This window comes from Chaetodon trifascialis, chromosome 9 (genome assembly GCF_039877785.1).
Source record: "Chaetodon trifascialis isolate fChaTrf1 chromosome 9, fChaTrf1.hap1, whole genome shotgun sequence".
Classification (NCBI taxonomy): Eukaryota; Metazoa; Chordata; class Actinopteri; order Chaetodontiformes; family Chaetodontidae; genus Chaetodon; species Chaetodon trifascialis.
This window is the reverse complement of record NC_092064.1, coordinates 28,224,766-28,252,262: the sequence shown is the minus strand read 5'-3', so window position 1 is coordinate 28,252,262 and position 27,497 is coordinate 28,224,766. Positions and strand designations below refer to the sequence as shown.

Sequence of the window (27,497 nt, the reverse complement as noted above, 5' to 3'; positions counted from 1 at the left end):
ACACACACACACACACACACACACACACACACACACACACACACACACACACACACACACACACTCTCTCTCTCTCTCTCTCACACACACACACACAAGACATGTTTATTTTTGAATTTAATCGAACAGATATAAGGGCATTGATGTGACATCTCACATTTCATGCCTTTGATCTCTGACCTTTCATCTTAGGCCCCGCCCACAAACAGACAACATCGTGTTTGTCTGTTTGTGGGCGGGGCCTAAGATGAAAGGTCAGAGATCAAAGGCATGGAATGTGGGATGTTACATCAATGCCCTTATATCTGTCAGATTAATCAGAGACCCAATTCATTATTTTGAAAAACGTCTGATAGAGAGATTGTAGTATCGGTGAAAGATCACGTTATCATGGCAGAACCAAATAGAGAAAGAGACTCGTCTGAGGAGGACCCGCCCCAGTGGAAGCTGCAGATGCTGCAGGAGGTCAATGAGAGGCAGGACAAGTACTGGCAAGAGCTCAATTTTTCTAGCGTCAAGAAACAAAAACTTCTGGAAGCAGAAGTCAAGGCTCTCAAGAAACGTTTGGAAGACAACAGCACAGAATTTAAAAGTCTTGAGGAAGGACTCAAACATAAACTATCTGTCTGTGACAAAGAGTGCGAGTCATTAAGGAGAAGAATTACTGAATTGACTGCTAAGCTTGAGTCTAAGCAAAAACAGATCGATGAGAAGGTGAAGCAGGAGCAGGCGCTTGTTCAGGACAACAAAGGAAAGGACAGGCTACTTAAAGCGCTGGAAAAGAAACACCAGCGAGAGGTGGAGAAATGGAATGAGCACCTGAATAAGGTGGAGCAGGCACACAAAAAGGAAGTGGAGAACCTCGAACAAGAGCTGATTGATAGAGACCTCGCCACTGGCAAACTGCAAAAACAGCACGAGGAAACAAAACAAGAAACTCTCAACGAGTGCTCAATCCTGAGAGTGAAAAACGAAGAGCTGGAAGAGACACTCAAACCTCTGAAGGAGAAGCTTAAGGACACTTACAGAGAAGTGTCTCTGTTAAAGGAAGCTGTCAAAGAAAAAGACAAAACAATTGATACGAACATCCAGGACTTAGCCACGACAAAGCAAGCGAAGCACGAATATCAGGACCAGTGGCACACGGAGAAGGAGAAGGCTTCTTCTCTCAGCCGAACGTGTGAAGGCATGACTGCACAGTACAAGATTCTAAAGGCCAATCTGAAAGAGAAACAGGACGAAGTCACCGCATTAAAAAATGAGCTAGATATGGCGAAAAAGGAGAAAAGAGACCTGAATGAAATAAATGAGAAACGAAAAACCAAACTGAAGATCTGTGAGGCAGAAATTGTTAAGCTGAAGACAAAGGTCAGCCAACTGGAGACCTATCAGCAGCGTTTCAAGGGGCATCTGGACGGATGTATTCGATCTATTACTGACCCCAAGGCGCTCAAGAGCAAAGTCATCGCTCTCAAAAAACACTACCTGGACAATTATGAGCGAGTGGAGCTGGAGGAAGAGAAAGAGCATCTGTACAAACGTCAGGCTCAGTTTCTCAATAAAAGGATCGATGATTGTCAAAAGATCAATGAAACTCAGGCCGTGCATATGAAAAAATTGCAGAATCAGTTAGACAAAACTGCTGATGAACTGGACCAGACCAGAAGCCATTTCATCAGATTAATGAATCAAAAGATTGTGGAGGCGCACGAGTTAAAAAAAGAACTCAAAGAGACCAATTACAAGCTTCAAAATGCAACCAAGCCGATACCACAGAGGTTAACATCGTGGGTCAATAAAAAAATCCTGCGGACTGTCAGCGTTGCCTCAAGTACAGAAAACCAGGAGCCACCATTCCTCTATCCGAATGACTGGCAGCTACCAGACCGGGCAAGGCAATCACCACCCCCCAACCTGGATGACTGGCAGCTACCGGGCCTGAAAAAGGAACCGCCACCCCCCAACCTGGATGACCGGCAGCTACGAGACCCCCAGGTAGCACGACAGCCACCCAAAAACCTGAATGACCAGGAGATACCAGACCGCCAGGATGAATGTATCACATCAGCTGTGCGGCCCTGTACAAATGATGAGGAATCATCATCCAGGAAGAAACTTGGGGCCGGTGGTCTCCCGTCAGTTGACATCTAGAACTCAAATTGTAAGCCACCTCCAGTTAAGTGAATCTTAATTCGTCATTCATTCTCCCTCGGCTTTGACACCATGATAATACAAAAACTCCTCTTCAGGACGGCAGCACCACATCTCGGTAAACGTCCTCCTACTTACCAAAATCATGGTATACTGGGCAAAATCCCCATAAAGAATGGGCCAAATCATACAAAAAACATATAGCTTAAAAATCAGACAAAAATCATGTAGCTTGAAAAATCGGACAAATCATATAGCCGAGCATATCTTAATTCATCACTCAAATTCATCTCAAATTAAAACCAAAACAATTATTATAATGAATATATAATAATATAGATTATAATATAATATAAGGGCAGCACGGTGGCACAGCAGGTAGTGCGCGTGCCTCACAGCAAGAAGGGTGTGTACAGTTTGCATGTTCTTCCCGTGCATGCGTGGGTTCTCTCCGGGCGCTCCGGCTTCCTCCCACAGACCAAAAAGATGCTCATTAGGTTGATTGGTGACTCTAAATTGCCCCTAGGTGTGAGTGTGAATGGTTGTTTGTCTTGTGTGTTGCCCTGCGATCGACTGGCGACCGGTCCAGGGTGTACCCCGCCTCTCGCCCGTCGACAGCTGGGATAGGCTCCAGCCCCCCCGCAATCCCAAAAGGGATAGGCGGTATAGAAAATGGATGGATGGATATAATAATATATATGAAAATAATAATCAATAAAAAGGATAAATAAAAAGACAAAAGTCCTTTAATCCCTTTATTTTGTCTCTAACACATGAGTTTTTGTTATTGTTGTTATTTTGGGTTGGTTTTTTGTATTTTTTTTGGGTGGGGGGGGCTCCTGCTGCAGATGCCTCCGTAGTGCAAGCAGAATTATCACCCACAGCTTCAGAATCTCAGGGGGTTTTTTCAAATGTGGGTGGCTCCAGCATTATATCTTTAACTCTTGCCTGACATATTCAAAGTCCAGTGTGTAGGATTTAGCGGCATCTAGTGGTGAGGTCACCACACCCCTCCCCCCTCATCTCACCCTCCCCCACAGCAGCCATGAAAAATATATGGAAACTAGGAAACATGAACGAGAAAGAGTGGGACCACCAAGTCCTGAACATTTTTGAATTTTGTTCACAATTTTTGAATTTTGTTTACTTTGATATTTTGTCTGCTTGTGGGCGGAGCCTAAGATAAAAGGCCACAGATCAATGGCTCCAATGTGATGATGTCACAACCTGTTAAAGACATACTGAAAATGTACACATACGTGCTTTCACTTTGTTTTCATCGTAGCACTTCCATGTATTTTATTGTAGTTTGGTGTTTTTTGGACATGTTAAGACAAATGCTTGCCTGCTGTATTTTTAGTGCATGGGGACTCAATTTAAGTGAACTCTACCACCATGAAGGTCTGATATTGAGTAGATTAGACATAGAAAAAGCATGGCAGCAAAGTGACATTCAAGATTATTCAGTTAACTCCATTTACATGGCTGCGTTGCTGCAGCTGTCCTCTGCCTGCCAGGTCACTTACCAGGGCTCAATCACTGGTAGATAGGCTGTGGTTTTGTATTGTAAAAAGTTCATGACAATTAAGGAGAGAGCCCTGAGTGAATCATTCAAAGGAGCAACTCCAACATTTACCAGGTTAAAAGCAGAACTTTAAGGTCCAACACATCCTGAAATGAAACTCCACAGGCTCGAGAGGTGCAGTGCTCACACTACCCTCAAACACAGCCCGTTTCCCTCTGAGCAGTCATCAAAGACAGGTGCTGCAGTCACCTGCAGGGGGCGTGGCCAGGCTTTCTAACACATACACTCAAATCCAAGCATGACTTTGACCGACGTTGCTCTTCACTCAGAACGTGGAAACATAAACTTTGATGCGACACTTGCACAAACCTTCAGCCTTTCTTATTCTTGTGCTCCTTGTTTCATTAACCTGTGTGGTTTGAGCGAATGACTCCTCGTCAATAGACGTTACAGCTAATGTTGTTGATACTGCCACCTGCTGTGCAGGAGGGGAATGAAGCAGCCACATGAAATGGGAGGTGGTGAGGGTCGACAGGTGTGCGTGTGGCAGAGCTGCATCATGTGTCCGCTGTTTTGTTGTTATGATCTCTGTCACATGAGCAACATGGTTCACGTGCTTATTTACTTCTAATTCAATGCACAACATGACATGATGAGACAAGAATGTCCTGGTGTCATCCATTTTGTTGTTTTTGTTGTCTTTTATACATCAAAGGACACGCCGTTCTTCAAGATGGCGTGCATGGTCACTACCTGTCATTGTTTCGCTCACAGTTAAACCTGCAGACAAGTTTCCAGTTTAGCTGAGCCGCATGTCGTGGGTCAGTTTCATGCTTTACACTCTCAGGTGGTTTGTTCCAGATCTTTATGAATAACCTCATCGGTCCTGCTCCCATGGCTGAGCCGGGGCTGAGGCAGTTATTTGTGGTTAACTGGCCCCTGCTTTGCGTCTGTCACATGTGGGTGTGTGTGAGCCTCGTGGCAGAAATGAGACTGTAGGCAGGCACCCTTCAGACAGAGCAGGAAGGATAAATGTCAAACGATGAAGACACTATCGTGATGTGATACCAACAGCGATGTTGCTTTTCTTTCAGTTTGTTCTTCTGTGGGACCCTTTCATGAATAACACACACTCTCAGCTGCTTTATTACTATTTTAATCTTTAATCTGTAATGTCGCAGTGGCTTGCGTTAGATGCACCGGCTCGTGACACGACGAGCAAAGCACCGTACGAGCGTTAGCATCTGTTTTTGTGTCTCTTAATAAAATGAGACAAGGTGAGGTGAAACTTTCTGCAGCAGCAACTTCCTGCAGAACTAAAACAAGCAGGCAAAGAACAGAACAAGGCAGCCATTGAGGAAATATGGTGGATGTGTTTGCTCATTTCATCTGAGACGCTGAACATGATTTTTCCTTCTTTCTTTCTTTTTCGACGTATTTTAGCTAACAGCATAGTCTGTCTGTCTTTGGCCCCAAACTAAAATATCTCAACAATTTGATGAGTTGCCATCCCAGTTTGTGCAGACAGTCATGGTCCCAGAGGAGACATCCCACTGAGCTTGGTGGTCCTTCCAGGTGTGACTGTTTGGAACAGCAATAACCATTTTCGACATCTGATGAATGAGCCAAAGAACAGCCTTACAGAGCTGCTATATGGCTGAAGACTCACGATCTGTAGCTGTAACAGCTGATGCATGCGCACTGTGCACATGCTGCGTCTTACTCAGATGGTGAATTAACTGTGTTCATACTGTAACAAGTATATTTAACTGTAGTTTAAGGTGTCTCTGAACATCTGGCCAGACACAACAGACAAAAATGATGACATGAAATGAACATGTGATGCTACGGATAACTGAGAATGCACTCAGGCCATTCACGTTACACCTGTGAGTACAAATACTTTAAATACAGTAAATACTTCATAAGGACTTTTCAGACCAGATGCACAGATTTTAGCTTGCTGAAAGGATGCAACAGGTGCCCCTCATTTATCTGTGGGGAAATGCTGCTGAACAGGAAGCTGACGGGGAGCTCCAAACACAAGTGACTCGCCTTGCAGAGCTGCAACACATACACACACACGCACGCACGCACGCACGCACGCACGCACGCACACACACACACATTTCAGTAGGCATGAAGCTGAGACTGAAACTTACACTGAGAACCTAAAACAGCACAACTGCCATTAATCCCCTACAAGATACACACATGTAGGCACCCATATGTTCCTATAGTATACGCACACACACACACACACACACAGAAAGATCTTTGTTTTAATCCTAATCTCACCTGTAGCCCCTTCTTTAACAGTTTCATCATCCTAAAAGCGATTTAGATTTTTGTGTGTTGATCATCACAAGCACAGACACACAAAAACAGACTCCACAAGGGAATCAAACACACAAATTAAACACACTTAAAAGTTAAGACTTAAGACTTAAAAGCAAAGCATCAAATATGTCTCTGTGTGTCACACATGCACACACACCCAACAGGAAACAGAGCTGGATTACTTAAATGAGCTGAGAGAAAACGCTTGGTATGAGAGAGAGAGGGAGGAGGATCGATAGCAGGCTGAGAAACAGAAACAGGAAGGTGTGTGTGTGTGTGTGTGTGTGTGTGTGTGTGCGTGTGTGTGTGTGTGTGTGTGTGTGTGTGAGTGAGTGTGTGAGTGAGTGAGTGACAGCAGCTGAACAACACCAGTCAGAGACAAAGACGTCTTTTCCCAGCATCTGACGTCTCTGAGAGCTCATCAGTTCTGTAGCCTGTAGATGTAGATGCCACTGAGCGTATGAGTGTGTGTGCTTGTGTGTGTGTGAGCGAGTGTGTGTGACATGCCTGAGCAGGACCAGTTCTAACATAAAGCGCACAATGGATTTCCAGCACAGGGCTGCTCTGGACATCTCCACCAGGAACCCTCAGGACGACTTTGAGATCCTGCTGAGAGTCGGAGGAGGAACGTACGGAGAAGTTTACAAGGTCAGAGCTCTGAGCTTCAAACGGTCGCTTACTGTCAGAAACATGTGTGGCAACTCTAAAAATCAGCTTTGTCCTCAAGCATTTGAAGGATCTTTCAAAGAGAAGGGCTTCTACAAACAGTTTGAGACGAGAACCCGTTTAGTTTTGAGATCAGGTCCAAATTTAAAGCTGTAAAGCAGAGAAAATGTGTTGGTGTGAAGGGGATGTTTGGCTGTTGGCATCTCAAGTCAAGCATGGCTTACTTCTGCCTGTTTGACGAGCTGCTCAGCTATCCGTGTCGCTTCACAGTTTAACCTGCAATAAGCACAGGACGGTTACACACTGGCTTTCTCAGGCCTGGATAACTGCTGTCGTGCTCACTGGGAATTTCTTGATGAGTTTGGAGGGAAATATAGGTGTGATTGAGTTTACTTTCATTGGTTGATTACAGTCACAGCTTCGGTGCAGGTTCCAGCCCTGCTGGAGGAAGTGGTTTTACAAGAAGTGAAAGTATTCTTGTAAATAGCTGATAGTCTTTTTTGAGAATTTTACTCCAACTGAAAACTGTCCATATGAACTGGGGATTGTAGTCAAACTACTTCAGCGTCCACCTTTGCTTCAAGTTCTGATTTCATGCTTTCAGTCGTGTAAAAAATTATTTTAGCACTTAAAATTCAAACTCAGTATTTGAGATTTTCTGCAAGATGATTCAGTTTCAGTCAGGAGTCAGATGCAGTCAGCTTTGTTCAGGTGTCTTCCAGTCCTTGACCCTGATTGGATGACGGGTCCCAGTTAAAGTTTTTTAATTTCATGTTCATCAAAGTTCAGGTTTTTCTTTGGCAAGGTCTCTCTTGAAACTTTGAGATGCTAAAATTGTTGAAAGACATTTAAAAGATGTTGAGTCACTGATCGAGCTAACACAACTATTATCAACAAGCTTTGAGCTACTGTGTCTGCAAGTCTGCTAGTTAGCTAACGAGCTAACTGCTGGCTGGTTTATGCTGAATATCTTTTTTTTAACAAATTTGATTGATTTTCAACATATGCATATGCCATAAAATACAATCTGCCATCATCTGAGGAACAGAAAGTGATCAAAGACAGACAGAAATAAACATGATAAACAGGATATTGCCATCCATTTGACCCTAAAAGGTGAGTCTTCAAGCCATCAGTCCCACATACATCCTCCACATCGTACACAGGGCCCCCACTATGCTGAATATCTTATTCCAGGAAGTTACTTTTATATTTAACAACAGAACAGAAACTTCAATTGATACTAATTCTGTTTTTGACATGTACCAACACAGAATTCATTTCTCATTGCTGAACACAAGTCATGATGAAGGTTTACATGAAGCACATCTTCATAGAGCTCCGTGCTGAGGCCGCTGTCTGTCCATTGTTGGATGACACTACAGAAATTTAAGGGTCCGTTCACTCAAATCACAAAGGAACATATCTTTCGTCATCTGCGTGTCTCTTCATGCAGGTCCTTTTGGTTTTATACGCTGAGGTTTTGAGGTGTCTCCCTCTGAAACTTCTGCCACCACCGAAAACTTGATGGAAGCCAATGGAAATTTGTCAGTGGTGCTAAATGTAAAGGAAAAAAATAAATACAAATAAAAGATTGGATGCCAAATGTTTTTTCTCATCAGTCTTCACGCTTTATGTAGACTGTCTCCAAGAAAGAGACCCACAGAGAGAACAGTGGTGGCTTCCCTTACGGCACTGTGGAAAAACAGCAGCTAAACTTAGATTTGACAAACGTGTCGCAGCACAAATTCAGCCTGTGTTTTCTGCCCGAAATGGTCAAAACCTCAGTGGCGGTGACACAAATGTGACGTTGTGTGAAGTTGGTTACAGTATAAGTTCGGGGTCTATATATTGAGGAGCTCATTGACCTCCTCCTCAGACAAGTCTCCACAAGCACAAGCTTTATCTGGTGCATCATCAGTTAAAGTGTGGAGCGTCGGATTAAAAAATAAATGGAAGTGTCATCTGAATTTGGCGTTAGTTAGCAGTTAGCTGTGCCTTCATGTCATTCGAGGGCAGCAGACTGAACATGTGGCCACTCGAGTAGTGAAGAGCATTATCAGGATTCTCTGGTACTTTCCACAAAGACAGTCACACCTGAAACAATCATGAATGGAAACGTGACATGAGCTAAAATCATCAGGGTGCACTTTTCTGCTCTTTTCTATTGGCTGTTTTCTGAGCAGTACATCCCCTTTCACAGAGGTTCATTTGAACCTTTCACTGGCTGTGGAGAAGCTCGTCTTTTGTCTCTTATGGACGTTTATATGGAACTGGTTTGCTTTAAGGGTTTGAGTTCACTGGCTGTGAAGGTCAGGGTGGACAGACGGACGTGCAAAGCAAAGCAAAGCTCACTTCAAGCCAGCATCGACTTCTTCAGTCGTCGTGCTTTTTCATATTTCCTCAGCTTTCATCGAGTGCTTTTACTTACCGAGACAGAAACGTTCATTGTGCTTTAGGAGCAGCTGTGCCATCATACTGTGATGGACCACTGCAGTGTAGCCTGGTGATGGATGCCATAGTACAGACAATGGTATGTCAGGGTACAAAAACACAGTTTGCAGTGTTTGCTTGTAAATGTTACATGGTGATGCTGTGTTTTACGGTTCAGGGTGTAGGATTTAGTGGCATCTAGCAGCGAGGTTGCGGATGGCAGCCAGCTGAACACCCCTCACCTCATCCTGCCCTACAGTAGCTGTGAAAACACACGTGTGAGTACTATGATACTGCTAACATCTAAGATGGCACCATCCTGGTACTTTGAGCTTGACTTCAAAAACAGAATAAAACATTGTGATTTAGCTGGATCTTTTGATAACTTTGGGGAATATCAGCTGTAACAGTGCTAATCTGTACTGTGCTACTGTCCCACCATTAAAAAAACAGAAAACTCAACGTAGCTGATGCAAAGCAGGTTAGCTGTAGAGTGAGCACACTTCCTCTAAACAGGCCGGTAGACCCCGCTGTCCTGTTTTACAGAGAGATTTGCATAGTTCCTTCCTTCACATGTGGACACACACACGCACACACACACAGACCCACATACAGATATTATCACACCCACACACACATGGACACGCACTCAAGCACATGTTTCTGGCAACGTGTTGCTTCACACACAGCACAGCATAGGTCAGCCTGCAAATGCAGCACCTTCGCAACATCAGCAGCAGTCAGAAAGCAGACCTTTCATTTCAAGCAGCAGCAGGAGACGTTTTTAGTCTGAGGCTGTAGAAAGAGGGAAGGCCAGCAGAAATAATGTGAATATATTCAAAATGCCCCTTTCAGAGGATGAGTCAAAGAAGGATGTGGTGGCTGCACTGGATGAGTCAGATCTGTGTAATAATAATTGACTTTTTCTATTATTACGTTTTTATCACTTAACCATCTGTACAAATGTACATCGACATGGTTGTTTTTTCTTTTCTATATCTTGTAAACTTTTATTGTTATCTTTTTTTTTTTACCTCTTATGCCACCGTGCCTGCTTTTTGTAACGACTAATTTTCCCCAGTGTCCTATCTTATCTTATCTTAAAAAGTGTTTTTTAAAACATTTTGACAGAAGTGCAGCAGTGTGAGGCAAAGCGCAGAAGTTTCAGGTCTGTATGAGGAAGTCACAGCTAATTAAAGGCTAAGTGAAAGAGGAGATTTTAGCTTTCTCTTGGCTTCCCTGATGGCTGTAGGCAGTTTTAACAAAGGCTGAGTGCATGTTGTGTGGTACACCTGGCTGCATCTGTGTGTTCTAACCAATCACTTCTCATGTTAACTGGTTCATATTAAAAGGTTTATTTCTGAAAAACACGCTGTAACTTCCATTAAGACCATCACCATCACTTCTGTGACTTCTCCAAAGACGTAGAGTTTCTCAAAATTTCTCATCAGGACGTGTTTGTGTTCCTCTGAACACGACCTAAAGAGCTGAACTGTGTTAGCTGATAAAAAAGCAGCTTTTTCCTTTTGGGAGCTGCATAATTCTATGACCCTAAACGCATCATTGTGGTCACGTGATTTCAGGCTTCATTCAGCAGCACAGTGCTCTTCTTCTGTCCTTTAAAAAACTGGCTTCCAAGAACTTCCTGATGGCTAAATGGCCGAACGTTTCTATCATGCATTCATGATTTTTTTTTTTTTTAATATGACTTTATTATTTATTGTCCTGCTCATTTCCACCACCAGCTTTATATTTGTTCTTTATTGGTCTTTGTTTGGTTGTGATAATTCTTAAATTCCGTCATTTTAGGGGTTTTGTGTGTTTTTTCTGCCTCACCTGTCGCTGTACTAGGTTTACACTATTTTCTCACCTTTGTTGGATTCCCCATATATGAATCAGGGAGTGCAAAAGGTCACGACCTGCTCTTCAGAAAAAAACTCACCTTCATGTCTTCTCTCAGATGAAAACATGAAGTAAATGTCAAGTGTACAGTGGGAGATGAATCAGACATGCTCAGTGTCTGCAGACACGTGATCTCTGCTGGTTTTCACATTCGGAGGTCACTTCCTTTGTGCGTTCAGTCATTTTGATCACGGTCAGAGGTCTCGGGTAGAGATGCTCCTTCCTCTGGTTTTATTAATGTTTGATCATTGTTTCCTTCACAGCCACACACAGTTTACAGCAGCTTGGACTGGGAGCTGACTCAGACTTGACTAGAGCGACTGCAGCTCTTGCTTATCAGATTTGGCCTGTGCTGCTGAACTGCAGATGGGGTTGCTGTTCAACATGGTGCAACAACAGTTTCAGACCTGCAGCCACGCAGACGCTCGGGGCTGCACCTGTTGTGTGCAACCTCAGACGCAAAATGAAGAAGTGAGACAAACGAGCAGTGGACGACATGCAGGAGGTGCCTGCAGAGTCGACTTAACTGTGTCAGGTTTCTGCTGAAGCTGTGTGGTTTTGTGTGTGTGTGTGTGTGTGTGTGTGTGTGTGTGTGTGTGTGTGTGTGTGTGTGTGTGTGTGTGTGTGTGTGTGTGTGTGTGTGTGTGTGTGTACTTTGTAAGAACCACTGTGAGTTTTACACCTTGGGAGTGAGGACATTTTAGGAAAGGGAGGACATCTTGGCTGGTCCTGACTGTCAGGCTTTATGAGGCCAAATGTCTTAAAGGGATCATTTTGTTTATGTGCTAAATGACTCAAATGAGATGATAAAATACCAATTTAATCTGTGTTCATTCATTCTGAGGTCACTGATGTGTTTCAGTTAAATCTGTGAACACGTCGATAACTGGATGTGCTTTCTCTGGATTTCCTTCAGCTAACTGCAGACAAAACTGAACTGTTTGGTGCTAAAGAAGAAACAGTGAGACTCTGCTCATCCCGCCTTTAACAACTGACTGCTTTCCAGTGTGTCACAGAGCAGAGTACTAATACTTAAGTAGTACTGCTGCTTGTCTGTAGGACCAAAGTACATCGTCGATCATATGAACCCTCTGAGCTTTTCAGGCCATATAATGTCTAATATCATAAAATAGCATAAATAACAATAAATACATAATTCATCTCCCTCAGTAAGACAAATGTATTCCCTCAACCAGGATGGAGGTGGGTTACAGGAAGGGCTCAGGCCAGCATTGAGGTTAAGCACCAGAGATAGGTTCAATAGGTTTGGGGCCGTTTTTAGGATTAAATTAGGATTACAGATCAACATCGGGTTAGTAATGGGTTTGATGTATGGGCTCACTGGTCTATGTGGTATCATGTGCTGAATGAGTGCCGATACAAGATAGCCCACCCAGTTCTTATGGTTGATGTGCTGATGTGAGATTTCCTGTGTGGAGTCTTATCTCGTCTCTCGTCAGTCGACCCGTTTACTTTCTCTCTGTGACCTTTCACGTCAGTGCGTCAGGTCTGTTCAGGGAAGAGAGCAGGATCCACTTCTTCATTTCTGTTCATCTCCCGTCTTGTTTCTGGTGAGGTGGACCGTTGGCATGATCACACCTGCTGCTTTCAAAGGCTTCAGCAGCAAACCCAGCTGTCGCCATGCTATGTGTTAGCTCGTGTGCGCTTTGTGAGTGAGTGTGTGTGATCACAGAGGTCAGTGAAAGGAAAGACTCCTACCTCGAGATGAAAAAAGGTCTGCGGCTTCCCCATGACGTCCAACTCGTGTGTGTGTGTGTGTGTGTGTGTGTGTGTGTGTGTGTGTGTGTGTGTGTGTGTGTGTGTGTTTCGTTGTTTACTGATCACTTGTTTACTGTGCGTGTTTCCTCTCAGTGACCTCTCTGATGTCACAGCGGTGACACACTAACACACACTTTGACTGAGTGGACTTTCCATTGTCTTTGTTGACTTCATTGTGTTACTTGTCCGGTCGGCAAAATGAATCGCTGGCATCGCATTCATGTCTCACATCGTTTCTACAATAAGTATCAGATTTTCAGTTCATATGAGTTGAGTTTTGTCATCGGGGGACGGGATGGTGGTGGGATGACAGCCAGCAAAGATGACTGCAAGCAGCAGATTTCCAAACTGTGAGATGTCATTTCCATCGTGTTTGTGGTGACAAAACCATGAAATTCAACCCAATTATTGTCTTTTCTGAATCCTAACCAAGTGGTTTTTGTGCCTAAACCTAAACAGACCTTAAGAAAGCATTTAAAAATGAAAATGTAATCTTTGAATGTAAAGAAAGTTTCAACATATTCGTGTTTTCAATGAACATGATTCTGGTGATTGGGCCGAGCTGCTGCACAGGTACACGTAATCTGCTGATGATGAACAGAACTAAACTTTCTCAGAAGTTCCTGTCACAGACGACGTCAGACAGAGAGCTTTTCCAGAGCAACACTGAGTCAAAGCTGTTTGTGAAGCGAGCACAAAGTGATGTCTTTGATTCTGTAAACGGGTCACTTGTACTAACGCAGGGAAAGTGAACACGCAGCCTTTTAGCTGCCTTCGTCTGCCTTTCATTCATTTCTTTGCGTTTTGAAGCAGCACATACAGAGTCCGGAGACCTGTTTCGAGCTAAAACAAGCTGAGAATACGTGAAAGAACCACAAAGCGTCTGAGTTAAGAAGCTGGAGCATTCAGCAGTTTGATGAGTCAGATATTTCAGACCAGAGCTGGACCAGTGAAGACTGGACTGAAAGTTTGTCCTTTGGTTAAAAAATACTTCATGCAGCTCTAAATTCTGCAGGTAAAGCAACTTCATTGTCAGATTAAAAGGTCAGTTCACCTCAACGACAAAACAACATCTTCATGCAGGTCCAGACTGGCCTGAGAAGCACCTGAAGACTTCTTCTGCAGGCTCAGGCCAGTGTTAAAATGCAGAGGGAAATGAGTAATCAAAGCAACTCAGTGCGGCTGCAGACGTTCAGGACGGCTCACCTGACTGGGCCCTTAACTCTGGAGGTGCAACTGACCGAGTCTTCCAGCTGGAGACGCTCGGCCGTTTTTGACCTTTTGGGTGTTATTGAGGAAACATACGTTAGAGAATTTGTTGTTTTAAAGTTCAGCTGGTGGAGGAGCAGCGTCAGGTTTGGTCACGGCTAAAAAAGGAGCGCGCTGCTGAAAATAGAAGCTCTCTCATAAATGTAAGCTGGTTGTAGCCGTCCTCCACTGTGACCACAACACGACGACGACGTGGAAGTCAAAGGCAGTCTGTGAGAGGAACGCCAACACGAGAACACCTCGAAGAGCGAGAGCCAGCTTCCATTACGGCGTGTCGCTCACTGCAGAGGTGACCGCGGCCGGCCTTCTGCTCATTTCATGAAATACGCGTCAGCGATGATTGTTCAGTGATGAGGACTCAAGACGACATTCAGGCAGCAGTCACTGTCTTCTGATAGACGTCCATGTGCTGTGGACGTGTTGGGACGCCACTCAGCTGATAGTATTTTGGTAGTATTTGTTGCTTTGGACAAACTGTCCATGAAACATCTTTGTGTCGTGTCTTTGAAGCTCCCGCTCTGAGGCGGTGGAGTTTCCGTCGTCGCTGTATTACCTGTCCTGCTCTCACTGACTCTGTCTCACGATGTCACGCTGTCAGTGGGTGTTTCCTCTCAGTGAAGTGGGTGGACTCACTCATGTCTGATCTACAGTGTGTGTACAGTGTGTGTGAAGTCATCTGCTCCACTCACTCTTCAGCCTTCGTACCTGGAAAACATGACTTTATCCTCCTGGTTAGCGTTATCTATCATTTATTTCATCTTTCATTTGTTCCTCAGTGCTGTGATGCTTCCTTACAGGCCACCTGTCAATCAAACCGCGTGGGCGGGATCGTGTTTTCTCTAAGTTGAAGTTGATAACAGTCCAAAGTGGATGCAGTGTGAGCAAAGCACAAAGAAAACACACACAGTTTACACATTTGTGTTGAATGGTTAAGTTTAGAGTGGGGGGGCTGGGGATCAACGCTAGTGAGGGTCTTCACAAGTGCAGTGAGTGAGCGTGTGTGCGTGTGTGTGTGTGTGTGTGTGTGCGTGTGCATGCATGTCTGCAACACAAAACCGACTCGGACACATTGAGAAAATATGTGTGAAGGAAGTTTTGTTTACAAACAGTGTGAATAAACAACGAGAAGTGAGACGAGTCGCTGGTCTCACGATTAAAGGTCAGCCTGTGCGTGTGTGTGTGGGTGTGTGTGGGCGTGTGTGTGTGTGTGTGTGTGTGTGCGCGCACGCGTGTATGTGTGTGTGCGGTAGCAGTAGCTCCTGCGTGTGTATTTTTATGCCTGTCATGCCACAGAGGGCTGCAGTGGGCTGTTTTTTGCACTCCACTGATCTGGACAGCAAACATGCAAATGAAGCTGTGCTCAACTCAAACGCCGCGTTTACAGCTCGCTGTCATCACATGACCGACAGCTCCAGCCTGAAAATGATGACCTTTACTTGTGCTTTTGTCTCTTCAGGCGCGCAACAAACAGAATGGAGAGCTGGCGGCCATCAAGGTCATCAAGATGGAACCAGGTGAAATGCTACCTGAACGTTCATCCTTTCGTTGGTCACATGTCACATTAAACTGTTCATTTCCAGCCTGGCTGCCCCGCCCGGCCTCATCTGGTGAACGTCCCCAAACTTGTTCTAATGCAACACGAGTACTAGCTCCGGTCCTCATTCAGATGGCATGATGGGAGCTTTTAACAGAACATTATGCTGCAGTAGATGCTGAGTGACAGAGCTCGAAAAACAAAGAGAGAGAGGAATTATTTTCCACAGCGACATAAATCATCCAGATCAAATCTGTCAGACTCCAACAATAACCAAAGAAAACAGGCTGCATTCAGTTACAGCCCAACAGTCTGATTACACTGATCAACACTTTGCGTAACCAGGAAGTGTGATTAGTTTGAAGTGCAGAAATAAGACTCATTCAGTCAGTCAGTCTACAGAGATCATCAGAGAAATGATGTCTGACCTCTTTATTTAAACCGACGCTCGTGTTCTTCATGTTTTACGTTCTGGTGTCAGAAATGGAAACTTCGCTCAGCCTCAAAGATGTCAGATGTGTCAGGCTGAATGATTGGATCAGCTAAGGAGAAAAGAAAAATAAAAAAACTGGATGTAAAGTGTTTGTTCGTGGCACTAAGCCCTCATGCTATCCACCCCACCTCCGTCTGGATGCCTTCATGGAGGGTTCGGCATAATAATGACTGAACATTTGTTACTCTGATGTACGTATGAGTTATTAAACGCATCTTAGCGTCTACTTTATAGCATGTGATACTTGTTTTAGGCACATTTGTATCTGCTAATAGATGATAATAGAGGTGACATGTTTACAGTGCATGTTTATAAGATAAGATAAGATAAGATAAGATAAGATAAGATAAGATATAGCTTTATTAATCCCACGCTGTGACGTTAAGCTTTAAAACTGTATGCTGTATGCATTACATGAATTCAGTGCATTCAAACTCAAGAGGAACAGGAGCTCACTGTCATCCAGCGTTGGTAGTGCAGCCCTCCCTAATAAACAGTTAGCATGTAGCGTGTATGCCCACTGACTCACCTGTCCTCAGGTGTAATGTGATGATAATGGTGTCTCTCCGTCTGCTTCCGCAGAGGATGATTTTTCTACTATCCAGCAGGAAATTGTGATAGTGAAGAGCTGCAAACACCCGAACATAGTGGCGTATTACGGGAGCTACATACGGTAAGCTGCCATGTTTCCTCTCTGTCATCGGTGTCAGATGCAGTCGCTCACTCAGAGACCTCCTCTTCCCTCTGCAGAGCCAATAAACTGTGGATCTGCATGGAGTTCTGTGGAGGAGGCTCGCTCCAGGACGTCTACCACGGTGAGCGTGTGTGTGTGTGTGTGTGTGTGTGTGTGTGTGTGTGTGTGTGTGTGTGTGTGTGTGTGTGTGAGAGGAGGAGCAGCCTTTGTGGTTTTCGTGGGTTTGATTTGATTTGATTGATCTACAAAATGTACAAAAATCATTCAGACCAAAACAACAACAAGCTGAAGGAAATGAAGTCGACCACGAAGCCTGTAAAACATCCCAAAAAGCTCAGAGCTGCGACTTAATCGCACTAGATAAACGTTTAAAGGGCGTTCTGTTCGTATCTACAGTCTGCTGCACCGCCATGTTTGTACAGCAGCCCAGAAGGTCAAAAATGTTCAGTCTCAGTATCGACAGTATTCAAAGCATCCTGCAAAACAATCAGTACAAATATTAATGTTGTGATTTTTCTTTTTCCAGTCAGTTCTTTCAGTAATGTGCTGTGTGAGCTGGAAATGCTGCAGTATTATTTAATAATGATGATATAAATAAATATTGATCATATATTGATTATTGCATTGACTTATTAAGTGAACCGTGTTCCACAGTGACTGGTCCTCTGTCTGAGCCACAGATTGCCTACATCTGCAGGGAGATGCTGCAGGTAAAGTCACAGATTTACTCACTAATCATTAACTGCTTTCACTCTTCATCATCTGAAACAAGATACTGCTGACAGCGATGTTCAGCGGACAAACGCTCAATTCTACCGATTGTTCGAAATGTTTGTTCCCTTTGTTTCCTCTTCATGGCAGAAGTGGGTTTAATAGGTCAAAGTATAATATTCACTGTCATGTGTGTGTGCGTGTGTGTGTGTGTGTGTGTGTGTGTGTGTGTGTGTGTGTGTGTGTGTGTGTGTGACCAGGGCCTGGACTACCTGCATGCACAGAAGAAAATCCACAGAGACATCAAGGTGAACACAGCTGACAGTGACGTGGCACTGCTCTTTGCTTGTTTCTTGCACGTTTAGACTGAGAGTTGATAATAAATAAAGTGTCATTCAACCAGCTGTCCGATAAAGTTTTACAATTTCATGAAGAAACTGAAGAAATTCCAGACTTTCAGTCTTTCATCGTATGATTTTATAATTGAAAAATGTTTGAGAAAATGCAGCATTAAATCTTAAATTAAGAGAAGATACAAACCGAGCTTAAGTCGATGAAATGCGCGCTGAGGGAGACTTTTGGAGTTGGCAGATTTTTGATTTCCATCCTGCGTGGGCTCAGATAAAGACCACTGAGCGGGTAAAGGAGACTGCGTATTATGAGATGTTTCTGTGGTTGTCTGTGTTGATGTTTATCTCGCCCTCTTTGCTTCCAGGGTGCCAACATCCTCCTCAACGATCAGGGCGAGGTCAAGCTGGGTAGGTGATGTGTGCACCGCCTGCTCTGCACATGGTGTGGTTAAAATGAGTCACTCGCTGCAAGAGCGGCGGTTCAGCTAGCACGTCTCTGCCGTCTCCTTATTCAGTGTCGTGCTTCACGCTGGTGGAGAATTTATTGAATCCAACACTTCATGTTCAGCAGCAGTAAATTTCATTCACAAGCAAAATCTTTTGAGGTGACACTCCCCTGAACACACCATTTAGGCTGACATGTTCATTCAGAAAAGAAGAATACTGAAGAATACTTCAGGGACATTATGATGTGTTCATGGCTGCTGTACGTTCAAGGATACACAGAGATGGAGAAAACCTGTTCGGCAATAATTCTGATTCTGAAAACTGGCGATTTGCTCACAAGCATCTTTTGTACTAGATTTGAATGAGCGGTTATTATTTATGTTGATGTGTTTCCTCTGTTGTTTAGCTGACTTTGGGATCTCAGCTCAGATCACAGCCACTCTGGCCCGGCGGATGTCCTTCATTGGGACGCCATATTGGTAAGGCCGTTAGCCAATCACATGAAGGGGTCAGGTAATGACTGAGGAACCAGTTTAATAAGGAGGTGACGCATGATGGCGTGTTGCCACTTCACTGTCAGCAGTAATGAATCTTCAGGTGGAGTGATAAACTGAATGCAGGGTTTAAGAGTGGGGGCGGACATGTGTCCGTAGGTGACAACATAATCCAACACATACCATAATCCAAAATCATCTCCACTTGGTGCTGTTCCCCTCCTGTCCACAGGATGGCACCAGAGGTGGCAGCAGTGGAGATTAAAGGCGGCTACAATGAGCTGTGTGACATCTGGTCCGTGGGCATCACAGCCATAGAGCTGGCGGAGCTGCAGCCGCCGCTGTTTGACGTCCACCCGCTGCGGTAAATACACACCGCACACGCACCAATCAGAATCAAGCATTCACGGTGACAATTTTTGGTTTATTTTTTCAAATCAAATGTAAAGTCATCAGATTTTTGACTGCACCCAAACGTCTGCATGTCCACGCATGTCACCGCTGGTTTCCCACAAACGAACGTGTCACACTGTGGCCCACAAACCTGCGATGACAGACCAGGTTGCGTGACCCCAGGCCTGTGCGAAGACGTGACGCTCACACACACACACACACTCTTACTGACTGTGGTCTTCTGTGTTGTGTCCTGCAGCGTCCTGTTTCTCATGTCCAAGAGCGGCTACCAGCCTCCCAAACTGAAGGACAAGTCTAAATGGTAAACGAAAAATCATGAGAGCGAACGTTTATACGATATCAGTCAAACAGCTATGATCTGATCAACTTTCTGGTCTTGCATTTATATTTCTAGCCTTGAACAGATGTTCTGTTCAAGCCTGCAGCTGTGGAAGTAATTCCTGCTGCTGCATTAATACAAGCAGATAAATAGGATCTAAATTCAATCATTATATGTGTGCGTGCTGCATGTATTTATGTGCTCATGTCTCCTGTGTGCAGGTCCTCCATGTTTTATAACTTTGTAAAGGCCATGCTGGTGAGGAACCCGAAGAAGAGACCCAGCGCCTCCAAGCTGCTCTCAGTCAGTACTGCTCACCTGTGCTTCACTTCAGGGTTGTTTAGTGTCAGTTCTGCATCAAACTGACTGTTGAGTGTAGAAACACTGACGGTTTGTGAATGTGTGAGAGAAGACAAGCTGTCAGTCGAACGGCTGAATATTAATTCTGCCTGAGCAACTGTTTGCCAACAAGATCAACTTAACGGTGATGAGACGATCATGTTATATTCACGACTTGTTTCTGCTGCCCCCAAGTGGCCGAAACGCAGGTTTAAAGCAGCAGGTGACCACAGCTTTGTCTTCATGTGCTATAAGCCTGCAGGCCGGCTGTCGTCCAACGTCGGTCTTGGCCTCCTGTGAGCTCTGTCTTTACTGGGATGGACGGAGCTGTACTAACTGTCTCCTCTCCGTCCCGTCCTGTCTCTGCAGCACATGTTTTTGACCAGGCAGTGCCTGAAGCAGGAGCTGACCCTGGACCTGCTGGAGAAGTTTCGAAACCCTGAGAGGCTGAAGACCTGCCTGGTGACGGAGGACGACGAGATGGAGGTCAGTCAGTGCTCTCGTCATTATAGATGATTAAATCTGATTTTTTTGTTTTGCTCAAAGTTTTTGGTCGGTTTAAATCAACTTTAGATTTAAAATTCAGCTTTAAAATATTTTTTAGCCACCTGACGGTCAGAGTGTCTGCCCTCCATTCCCCCCCCCCCCCCCCCGTTCTCCTTACGCTCTGACACCATGAATCATTAATTAATGTGTTTTCCTGTTGATTGAAGGTGGCACTGCCTGGATCTTTAAAAAGGATCCAGTCCATCAACAAACACAACCGGGCAGAGAGGACAGACTCTGACATAAAACGTAAGAAAACACACTTCAGCTGTTCCGAACCTCATTGTTGGTGTGATGCTGAGTTTTATATATATTATATATTTTAAAAGTAATAATTATTGAGGCTGCTTTTTGTGAACTGACTCAAATGTTAATGTGAAGAGCGTCTTTGTGTTAAATCTTGTGAATCTTGTAAATCTCAGTGGAGCAGATTTACACTCGGAGGCCTGTGAAGACAGAATCGCCGAACACGACGGTGAGTTTGTTACACATTTCGTGCCAATAGACAGACTTTTTACACACACATCCACTGTGTGCTGTGCGTTGTGTGTACAGCACACACACACACACACACACACACACACACACAGTACAAACATCCCTCTCTCTGTTGGTATTGCAAAGAAAATGTGTGTGAAAAGTCAACAGTGCTGATTTTCAGGCAGGCACACGACAATGAAAGAGATTCCAGGTGTTCTGTCCTTCAAATGTCACCAACAGGTGCAGAACTCAGCACAGGTGAAGCTGAATTATCAGCTGTTGTCCTTCCGGCTTCACTTTGAGCTGATTTTTACCACAAGATGAATAAAACTATCAAACAAACGGAGGAGTGTGGATGGGAGTCTGTGACTGTGACCTGTTGTTTGTACACTTGACATAACAAATGTTGGTAATTTCACATGTTTTCACAGTTAAGACATTCACTGGAATCAACCAGCAGCACCAAGAGTCCAGTGAGGTAACTGTCCCACAGATGATCATCACAGACATGAGTCACATCAACAATGCAAATGTCTAACTTGTCTTTCTGTCCCAGGGATCAGGACACGGACTCAGACGATGACTATGACGACGTGGACATGTAAGAAGACTGTTTCAGTCCAGTTTAACAAAGCACCACACCATCACCACAGCTTAAGAACGAACAAAGTCCAGAGTTATACAAATGCAGATAATGGGATAAAAATGACCTTTAATTTCTTTTGCTTCTTGCCCACCTCAGCCCGACAATACAAGCCACCAGGTAAGCTGAGTGAACACCTGTGCTTGTGTGTGTTTGCATCACTAACACATTTACACTGAACAAACTCTCTCTTGCAGCAGTCTCATCATGCAGACTGATGAAACTCCACCTCCGCTTCCTCCAAAGGTGATTATTGAGTGAACAGGCAGCTGAAACCGTTATTATCAGTTAAAATAATATATAATGTAAGATGTTAGTCAGAGTCACAGTGAGGCTCATGAGCCCTGAACGCATCACTCATCAGTCACTTTAGCTTGTTTTAGAAACGTTTATTTAAGACGCTCAGCATGTCGCCTTGTCTGTGTGTGCAGCCCAAGGCTCGGACCAGCTCAGAGGAAAGCATGGCAGGCGAGGACGACCGGGCGAGGAAACCCTGCTCTTTGTACGCCCCCTCCCCTCTCACCAGGACCTCCAGTGGGACGCACGTCCGACCTGCGCCCAAACCACGATCCTCACGACACTCAGGTGAGCTGCCTCACCTTTGCACTGCGCTCGGCCAAAGGAATCAAACACCAGTATGCAAAATATAAAACACTAAAGAAGAACAGCTTAGGTGAAGCTGTGTGTGTTCTAAGTGTTGCTGTCATAAGTGTGACGTGGCACCCTGAAAGCAGCCTTCAGGAGTGTGTGTTCAGTCTCATCCTCAGACATCACACACACATCTCCTCACACACACAAAGACTAATAATCAGTGAAGAACATGTACTGTAGCTGCTGTGGGACATTTTCCATCGTGCCTTTTTTATATGAATGCAGTGAAAATGCTGTCACTCAGTTTCTTCTCGTGTGTTTACGTGTGCGTCCAGACCCTGCGTCCATCCCCGTCCAGCTGAATGACAACCCGGCAGACCTCCTTCCTCCTGAGCTCCCTCCTAAAAACATACGCAGACGGCACCCCCCATCGAAGGTACAGCAGAGGAGAAGATCTGAAAAGAAAGACAGAGATGTCCCCAGAGGACACAGAAGTGGAGTTAAGACAAGAGAGAGCAGAAGAACTTAGAGATGAAATTCAGGTGTAACAGGAAGGAAATGTTCAGTTTGTGGTGACACTTACAGGAGCTAATACTCAGCTTCAGATGCTGAAGGAAAAGGACGTGTTTCCACTTCCTTCCTCTCCGCGATGTTTAAGTTCTGACACGGTTTCCTTTCTGTTCTCAGGACCATGCTGAGTGCATCAGCCCCGTCACGAAGAAGCCTCCTGTGAGTTTCTGCTGCTTTTCCACAAGTTCTCCTCCCTTCATATCATCCGCACCGCTGCGCGTCTGACGTGTGTGCTGGTGTCTGATGTTTCACGCGTTTCTTATCAACCATTTCATGCTTCAGCAGCTCCATGTTTATCAGAATATGTTGAGTTTCAAATTATGAAAGTGGGTCTTTCAAAAAGCCCCAGCAAATTAAAAAAATGTGGAATTTAAATCATTTTAGATATTAAACCCAAAAGTTCATTATTATGTTACTTGTGCATTTTTACTCTACTACTACTAGGTCTACTTCAAAAAGATCTTCCACGGCTGCCCTCTTAAAATAAACTGCTCCACCACCTGGGAGAACCCAGCCACCAAAGGTTGTGTCATTGAGTGAAGCTCACAGTAACTTCCCTGCTTCTGTCGTCCTGTCAAACGTCCGTCTTATCTGTCTGACCAGCCTGTGCGTCCTCTCTCTCCCTCAGACCATCATCTGATCCTGGGGGCAGAGGAAGGAATCTACACCCTGAACCTCAGCGGCTCGGAGGCCACGATGGAGCTGGTAGGACCTTTATCTGGTTAATACAAACAGGAAACAACAACAGGAAGTGAGGAACAGATTGCTCTGGTTTAGTTGTTGTTAATACTGTTTGTTGTTATGCATCCCAGAGCTGGATATTGAAGCTATCTGCAGCAGGAAGTGAATGAACGAACGTCTTCTCTTTGTCTTTCAGTTGTATCCCGGGAAGTGCACCTGGGTCTACACCATTAATAACGTCCTCATGTCTGTATCAGGTAAGTCAAACGAGCGTTCAGTGAATTGAAATTAACTGACTGGCTCTCCGTCCTCGAGCTTCCTGAAAGAAGTTTGAGATCTCGTTCTGTGTTCAGGTAAATCGCTGCAGCTTCACTCCCATTCGCTGAAGGAGCTGTTCGAACAGGCTCGCAAAGACCAGAGGATGGTTTCCTTACCGACTCACAGACTGTTACCAAGGTATCACTGGAGTCTGGATTTCACATCCTCTCTCTCTCTCTGGTTTGCTTTGAAAGTTTTATCTCAGAAAACGCCAGTTAAAAACTACATTTCGTCCTCAGGAAATGTGCAGTGACGTGTAAAATACCGGATACCAAAGGCTGCAAGACCTGCTCAGTCGGTGAGACAAAACGCAAAGAAATCACGCTGGATTGTTTTTATCAGACATATTATTAATCCCCTTTGCTGTAACAGTCTGTGTGTGAGTGTTTGTTTCTTTTCCAATGAAAATTAGCTGCTCGTTTCAGGATTTAAGCTGCGTGAGGAAAAGTAAAGGATGCAGCTTCCTGTGCTGATTGGTTCAGACAGATAACAGCTAAAACTGGTGTTTGGTCTTGTGTCCTGCAGCGGAGAACTTGCAGCGAGGCTGTGTGTTCCTGTGCTGCGGTCTGGAGTCCAGTGTGGTGCTGCTGCAGTGGTACGAGCCCATGCACAAGTTCATGCTCATCAAGGTACGCGATGCTGTGCGATTCAGTCGACTGTTGTTTCCTATTTAAAGACAAAACTTGAGTATTTTCATCATCAGTTTCTGCATTAGAGGATCAAACAGGTCCGGCCTTTAAGATTTACAAATCCTGGCTTATTAATAGTCCCTTCATGCTCTGACGCTGTCTAATCCTGTGCTCCAGAGAAATCAAAGAGTTGGAAATAAAGATTTCCTACAAAGAAAAATGCAAGGGAATGCAACATCTAGAAAAGAGTTTTTCATCCTAGAAGATTCAGAGATGCATTTATGTGTCTAATGTCAATGTGGCAGCACATTATGAATGGATTATGCTTCTTTAAAACATCCGTGTTGTTTGTATTATTCCATCACAATGAGTCAAAAATGCATTTTCAAGCCTTTTCTCTTCCAGTAAAGTTCACAGATGTTTTTCTTCTTAATGCACTGAAGGTCGTGGCATCTTTCTGTGATGAAGGGAAACCTGTGAATGCTAAACAGGATATTCAGTATTAAATAAAACAAAAACATCTGCAAGTTGAGATGATGTATAGTTTTATTCCAGGGGCTTATTTTTCTTATTTGTCTGTCATACAGTTTTTACCATTTTTATTGCACTCACACTGACAGCAGCTCATAAAATGACCACAGGCAGAGAAATAAAACATTTTATGGCCACTATCAAATTTATGAGTTAGCTTTAAACCATAAAATCATTATGGTTTAAAGGACAGACTCAGTGGTGCCCCCCACCACACTGTGGCTGAAAGCTTGCAGGTCCTTGAACACAACACTTAACCTGTTTTCTGCCTGTGTGAGATGAAAAAACCACAAACGTGTTTCAGGTACCCATAAAAGGAGATCAAACCCTTGACTTGCACCTTTGCTCTTTCATGCTTGCAGCATTTTGACTTCCCCCTCCCCAACCCTGTGCGGGTGTTCGAGATGGTGGTGGTGTCCCAGCAGGAGTACCCACTGGTGTGTATCGGTGTTTCTCGGGGGTCTAGCCCCAACCTGCCAGTCAACGTAGAATACATCAACCTCAACTCCAACACATCCTGGTTCACCAACTCTGGCCTGGGTAGGCTGACGGCGCATTAATGAGACCGTTAGAAAGACTTCAGAGTACACGAGCTACAAACGCACTTTGATCTAAATCCACAGCAAACTTTTGGTCTTTTTGTTGGCGGTGTTGTGTGTCTGTGTTTGTGTGTGTGTGTTCTTACAGAGAAACCTTGTCCAGATGTGGTTCAGGTAAACCAGCTGGACAGCAGCTCACTGCTCGTCCTCTTAGAAAGTAAGTTAACACAAGATTCATTCAACATCTAATGTTAAAGCGCTCCTGATACAATGTTCCAGACGTGAGACAGAAATACGCAAAACAACACAAATATCTGCATGTTGTTGTGTATTCTTTATAAATGACAGTTTGGCTCTCCATGTGACGCCTTGTGGAACATATTGGAGATAATAACGCTGAACAATTATGTTCCCACTCCAGTCATGGGCAGCAGGAGTGATGTTCAGGTTAATTTCAGGTGTTTCTGATCTATAACAGCCTGTGAACTCTGTTCTATGTTTGGTCCATGTTCTGTCTTACCTCCACACCTCCATTGTGGGAGTCCAGCACTAAACTCTCTCCTCCACAGAGTCGGTACATATAGTCGGTCTGGAGGGGGAGGTGAAGAGCAGCAGGCCTCCACCGCATGACACCACCTTTTCCCATGATGTTGACTCTATAGGTGAGAACATCCACTGACAAACCGGTGAGTGTGGATGAACAGAGCCCAGCACTGACCCTGTCTGTCCGTCTGTCCGTCTGTCCGTCTGTCCGTCCGTCTGTCTGTCTGTCTGTCTGTCTGTCTGTCTGTCTGTCTGTCCGTCTGTCCGTCTGTCCGTCTGTCCGTCTGTCTGTCTGTCCGTCCGTCTGTGCAGTATATTTTGAGGACACGCTGCTGGCGGTGTGGCGTCACGGCTGGCAGAGAAAAAGACAAGGATTCACTGAAGTACTGGAGGAAATCACCGACCCCAGGAAGATCTACAGGCTGGTGCAGTCGGACAGGTACGCCGTGTCTTCACTCGCCGCTCCAGTGTTCATGTCTGCTTGCTTAGATTTAGAAGAGGAAGTTGGATTAGGATGGTGCTGGATGCTGCACCCAGCTCAGATGGCTGTGGATGGAGCGTGAATGGGATCATTTGGGTGGACGCTGTTTGCACTGCCAGCCTGTCACAGTCCAGTGGGTGGTGTTAATGCTGCTCATATGGATGAAAGTCATCAGCAGGCGCTCTTTTCTCTGTCTGATCAAACATGATGACTTTTGTTGCAACTGCAAAATAGTCAACTCAGCCTCTGTTTACGACGAGCAATTTGGAAATTTAAAACTCCACCTGTGCCCCGTAATTTTAAAGTAAAGTTTAAAGTTTAAGGTTTAAACTCCACCATATTCATGTTGACATCCTCTGACCTTCTCACTGCAGGATGGTCGTCTTGGAGACGCGTCAGACTGAGGACCAATCAGGGCTGTCCAATCTTTACATCCTGGAAATTGCTGAGAACTACGTCATGTTACCCTGACTCTCCAGTCTGCTGGCATAGAGCATGATGGGAAACTCCCAGCTCCACTTCTGTATGAACGCCTCTACGCAGAGCTTCATCTGTCATCATTAACTCTGACTGGCATGGTCGCTTCACTGCCACAGTATTTTATTTTCTAATGGGAGGACGCGTCAGAAGGACATGAGGGAAGGAAGCTGCAAATTCATACTGCTGAAAGAGGATCGTTGTCTTGTCTCCCTCAGTCTTGGGGATTCTGCTCTTATTTATGCTCATTTTAACTTTTTCTGGTTCTGAAACAATCTGAAGACTCCACACAGCCGAGAAAACCCTCACTGACAGTGAAGGAAGGTCTCCTCTGGCACTAAAGGAGAGTGTCGACTTTCTTCTGCCACAGTATTGTTGATTGCAGCAGCAGCCGCCTGCAGGGACTGAAACATAAGGCTTCCCAAAGATGCCACATACAAGCATAACGGACTGGAGCATCGCAGCTCATGCTGTGTGTTTTGAAACCTGAGTTTGTGTCGGATAAAAATACACACTTCTTACTGCCGTTACACTGTAATAAAGTTAATTACCACAAGATGCAGTGAACTGTCCTGACTGAGGAGGAATAGGCCGAATCAGCCTCCATT

At 44.6% G+C, this 27,497-nt stretch overlaps 2 protein-coding genes across 2 annotated transcripts; both read left to right on the top strand.

Annotated features, from left to right (window-relative positions):
• The first annotated feature begins 390 nt into the window (after positions 1-390).
• On the top strand, positions 391-2,151 carry LOC139335952 (myosin heavy chain, clone 203-like). Its single transcript, XM_070969734.1, has one exon. The coding sequence runs from the start codon at positions 391-393 to the stop codon at positions 2,149-2,151; it is 1,761 nt and encodes a 586-aa protein (XP_070825835.1).
• Positions 2,152-6,431: 4,280 nt separating this feature from the next.
• LOC139336220 (mitogen-activated protein kinase kinase kinase kinase 5-like) lies at positions 6,432-27,327 on the top strand. Its single transcript, XM_070970223.1, has 32 exons — positions 6,432-6,664; positions 15,522-15,579; positions 16,675-16,765; positions 16,843-16,907; positions 17,441-17,496; positions 17,758-17,805; positions 18,213-18,255; positions 18,701-18,773; positions 19,021-19,152; positions 19,441-19,503; positions 19,743-19,824; positions 20,230-20,346; positions 20,574-20,655; positions 20,829-20,881; positions 21,318-21,364; positions 21,443-21,487; positions 21,629-21,649; positions 21,727-21,775; positions 21,961-22,114; positions 22,456-22,556; positions 22,808-22,849; positions 23,135-23,213; positions 23,319-23,395; positions 23,568-23,628; positions 23,725-23,827; positions 23,929-23,987; positions 24,215-24,318; positions 25,212-25,389; positions 25,537-25,605; positions 25,958-26,050; positions 26,244-26,370; positions 26,787-27,327. Exons 1-32 carry the CDS (start codon positions 6,557-6,559, stop codon positions 26,881-26,883), a joined length of 2,577 nt encoding a protein of 858 aa, XP_070826324.1. The 5' UTR covers positions 6,432-6,556; the 3' UTR covers positions 26,884-27,327.
• The last annotated feature ends 170 nt before the right edge of the window (positions 27,328-27,497 follow it).

Coding starts and splice junctions, on each gene's coding strand:
- LOC139335952 (XM_070969734.1), top strand. CDS start 391: ATGGCAGAACCAAATAGAGAAAGAGACTCGTCTGAGGAGGACCCGCCC.
- LOC139336220 (XM_070970223.1), top strand. CDS start 6,557: ATGGATTTCCAGCACAGGGCTGCTCTGGACATCTCCACCAGGAACCCT. Junction 21,776..21,960: donor CACCTCCGCTTCCTCCAAAG/GTGATTATTGAG, acceptor CTGTGTGTGCAG/CCCAAGGCTCGGACCAGCTC. Junction 26,051..26,243: donor CCATGATGTTGACTCTATAG/GTGAGAACATCC, acceptor CCGTCTGTGCAG/TATATTTTGAGGACACGCTG.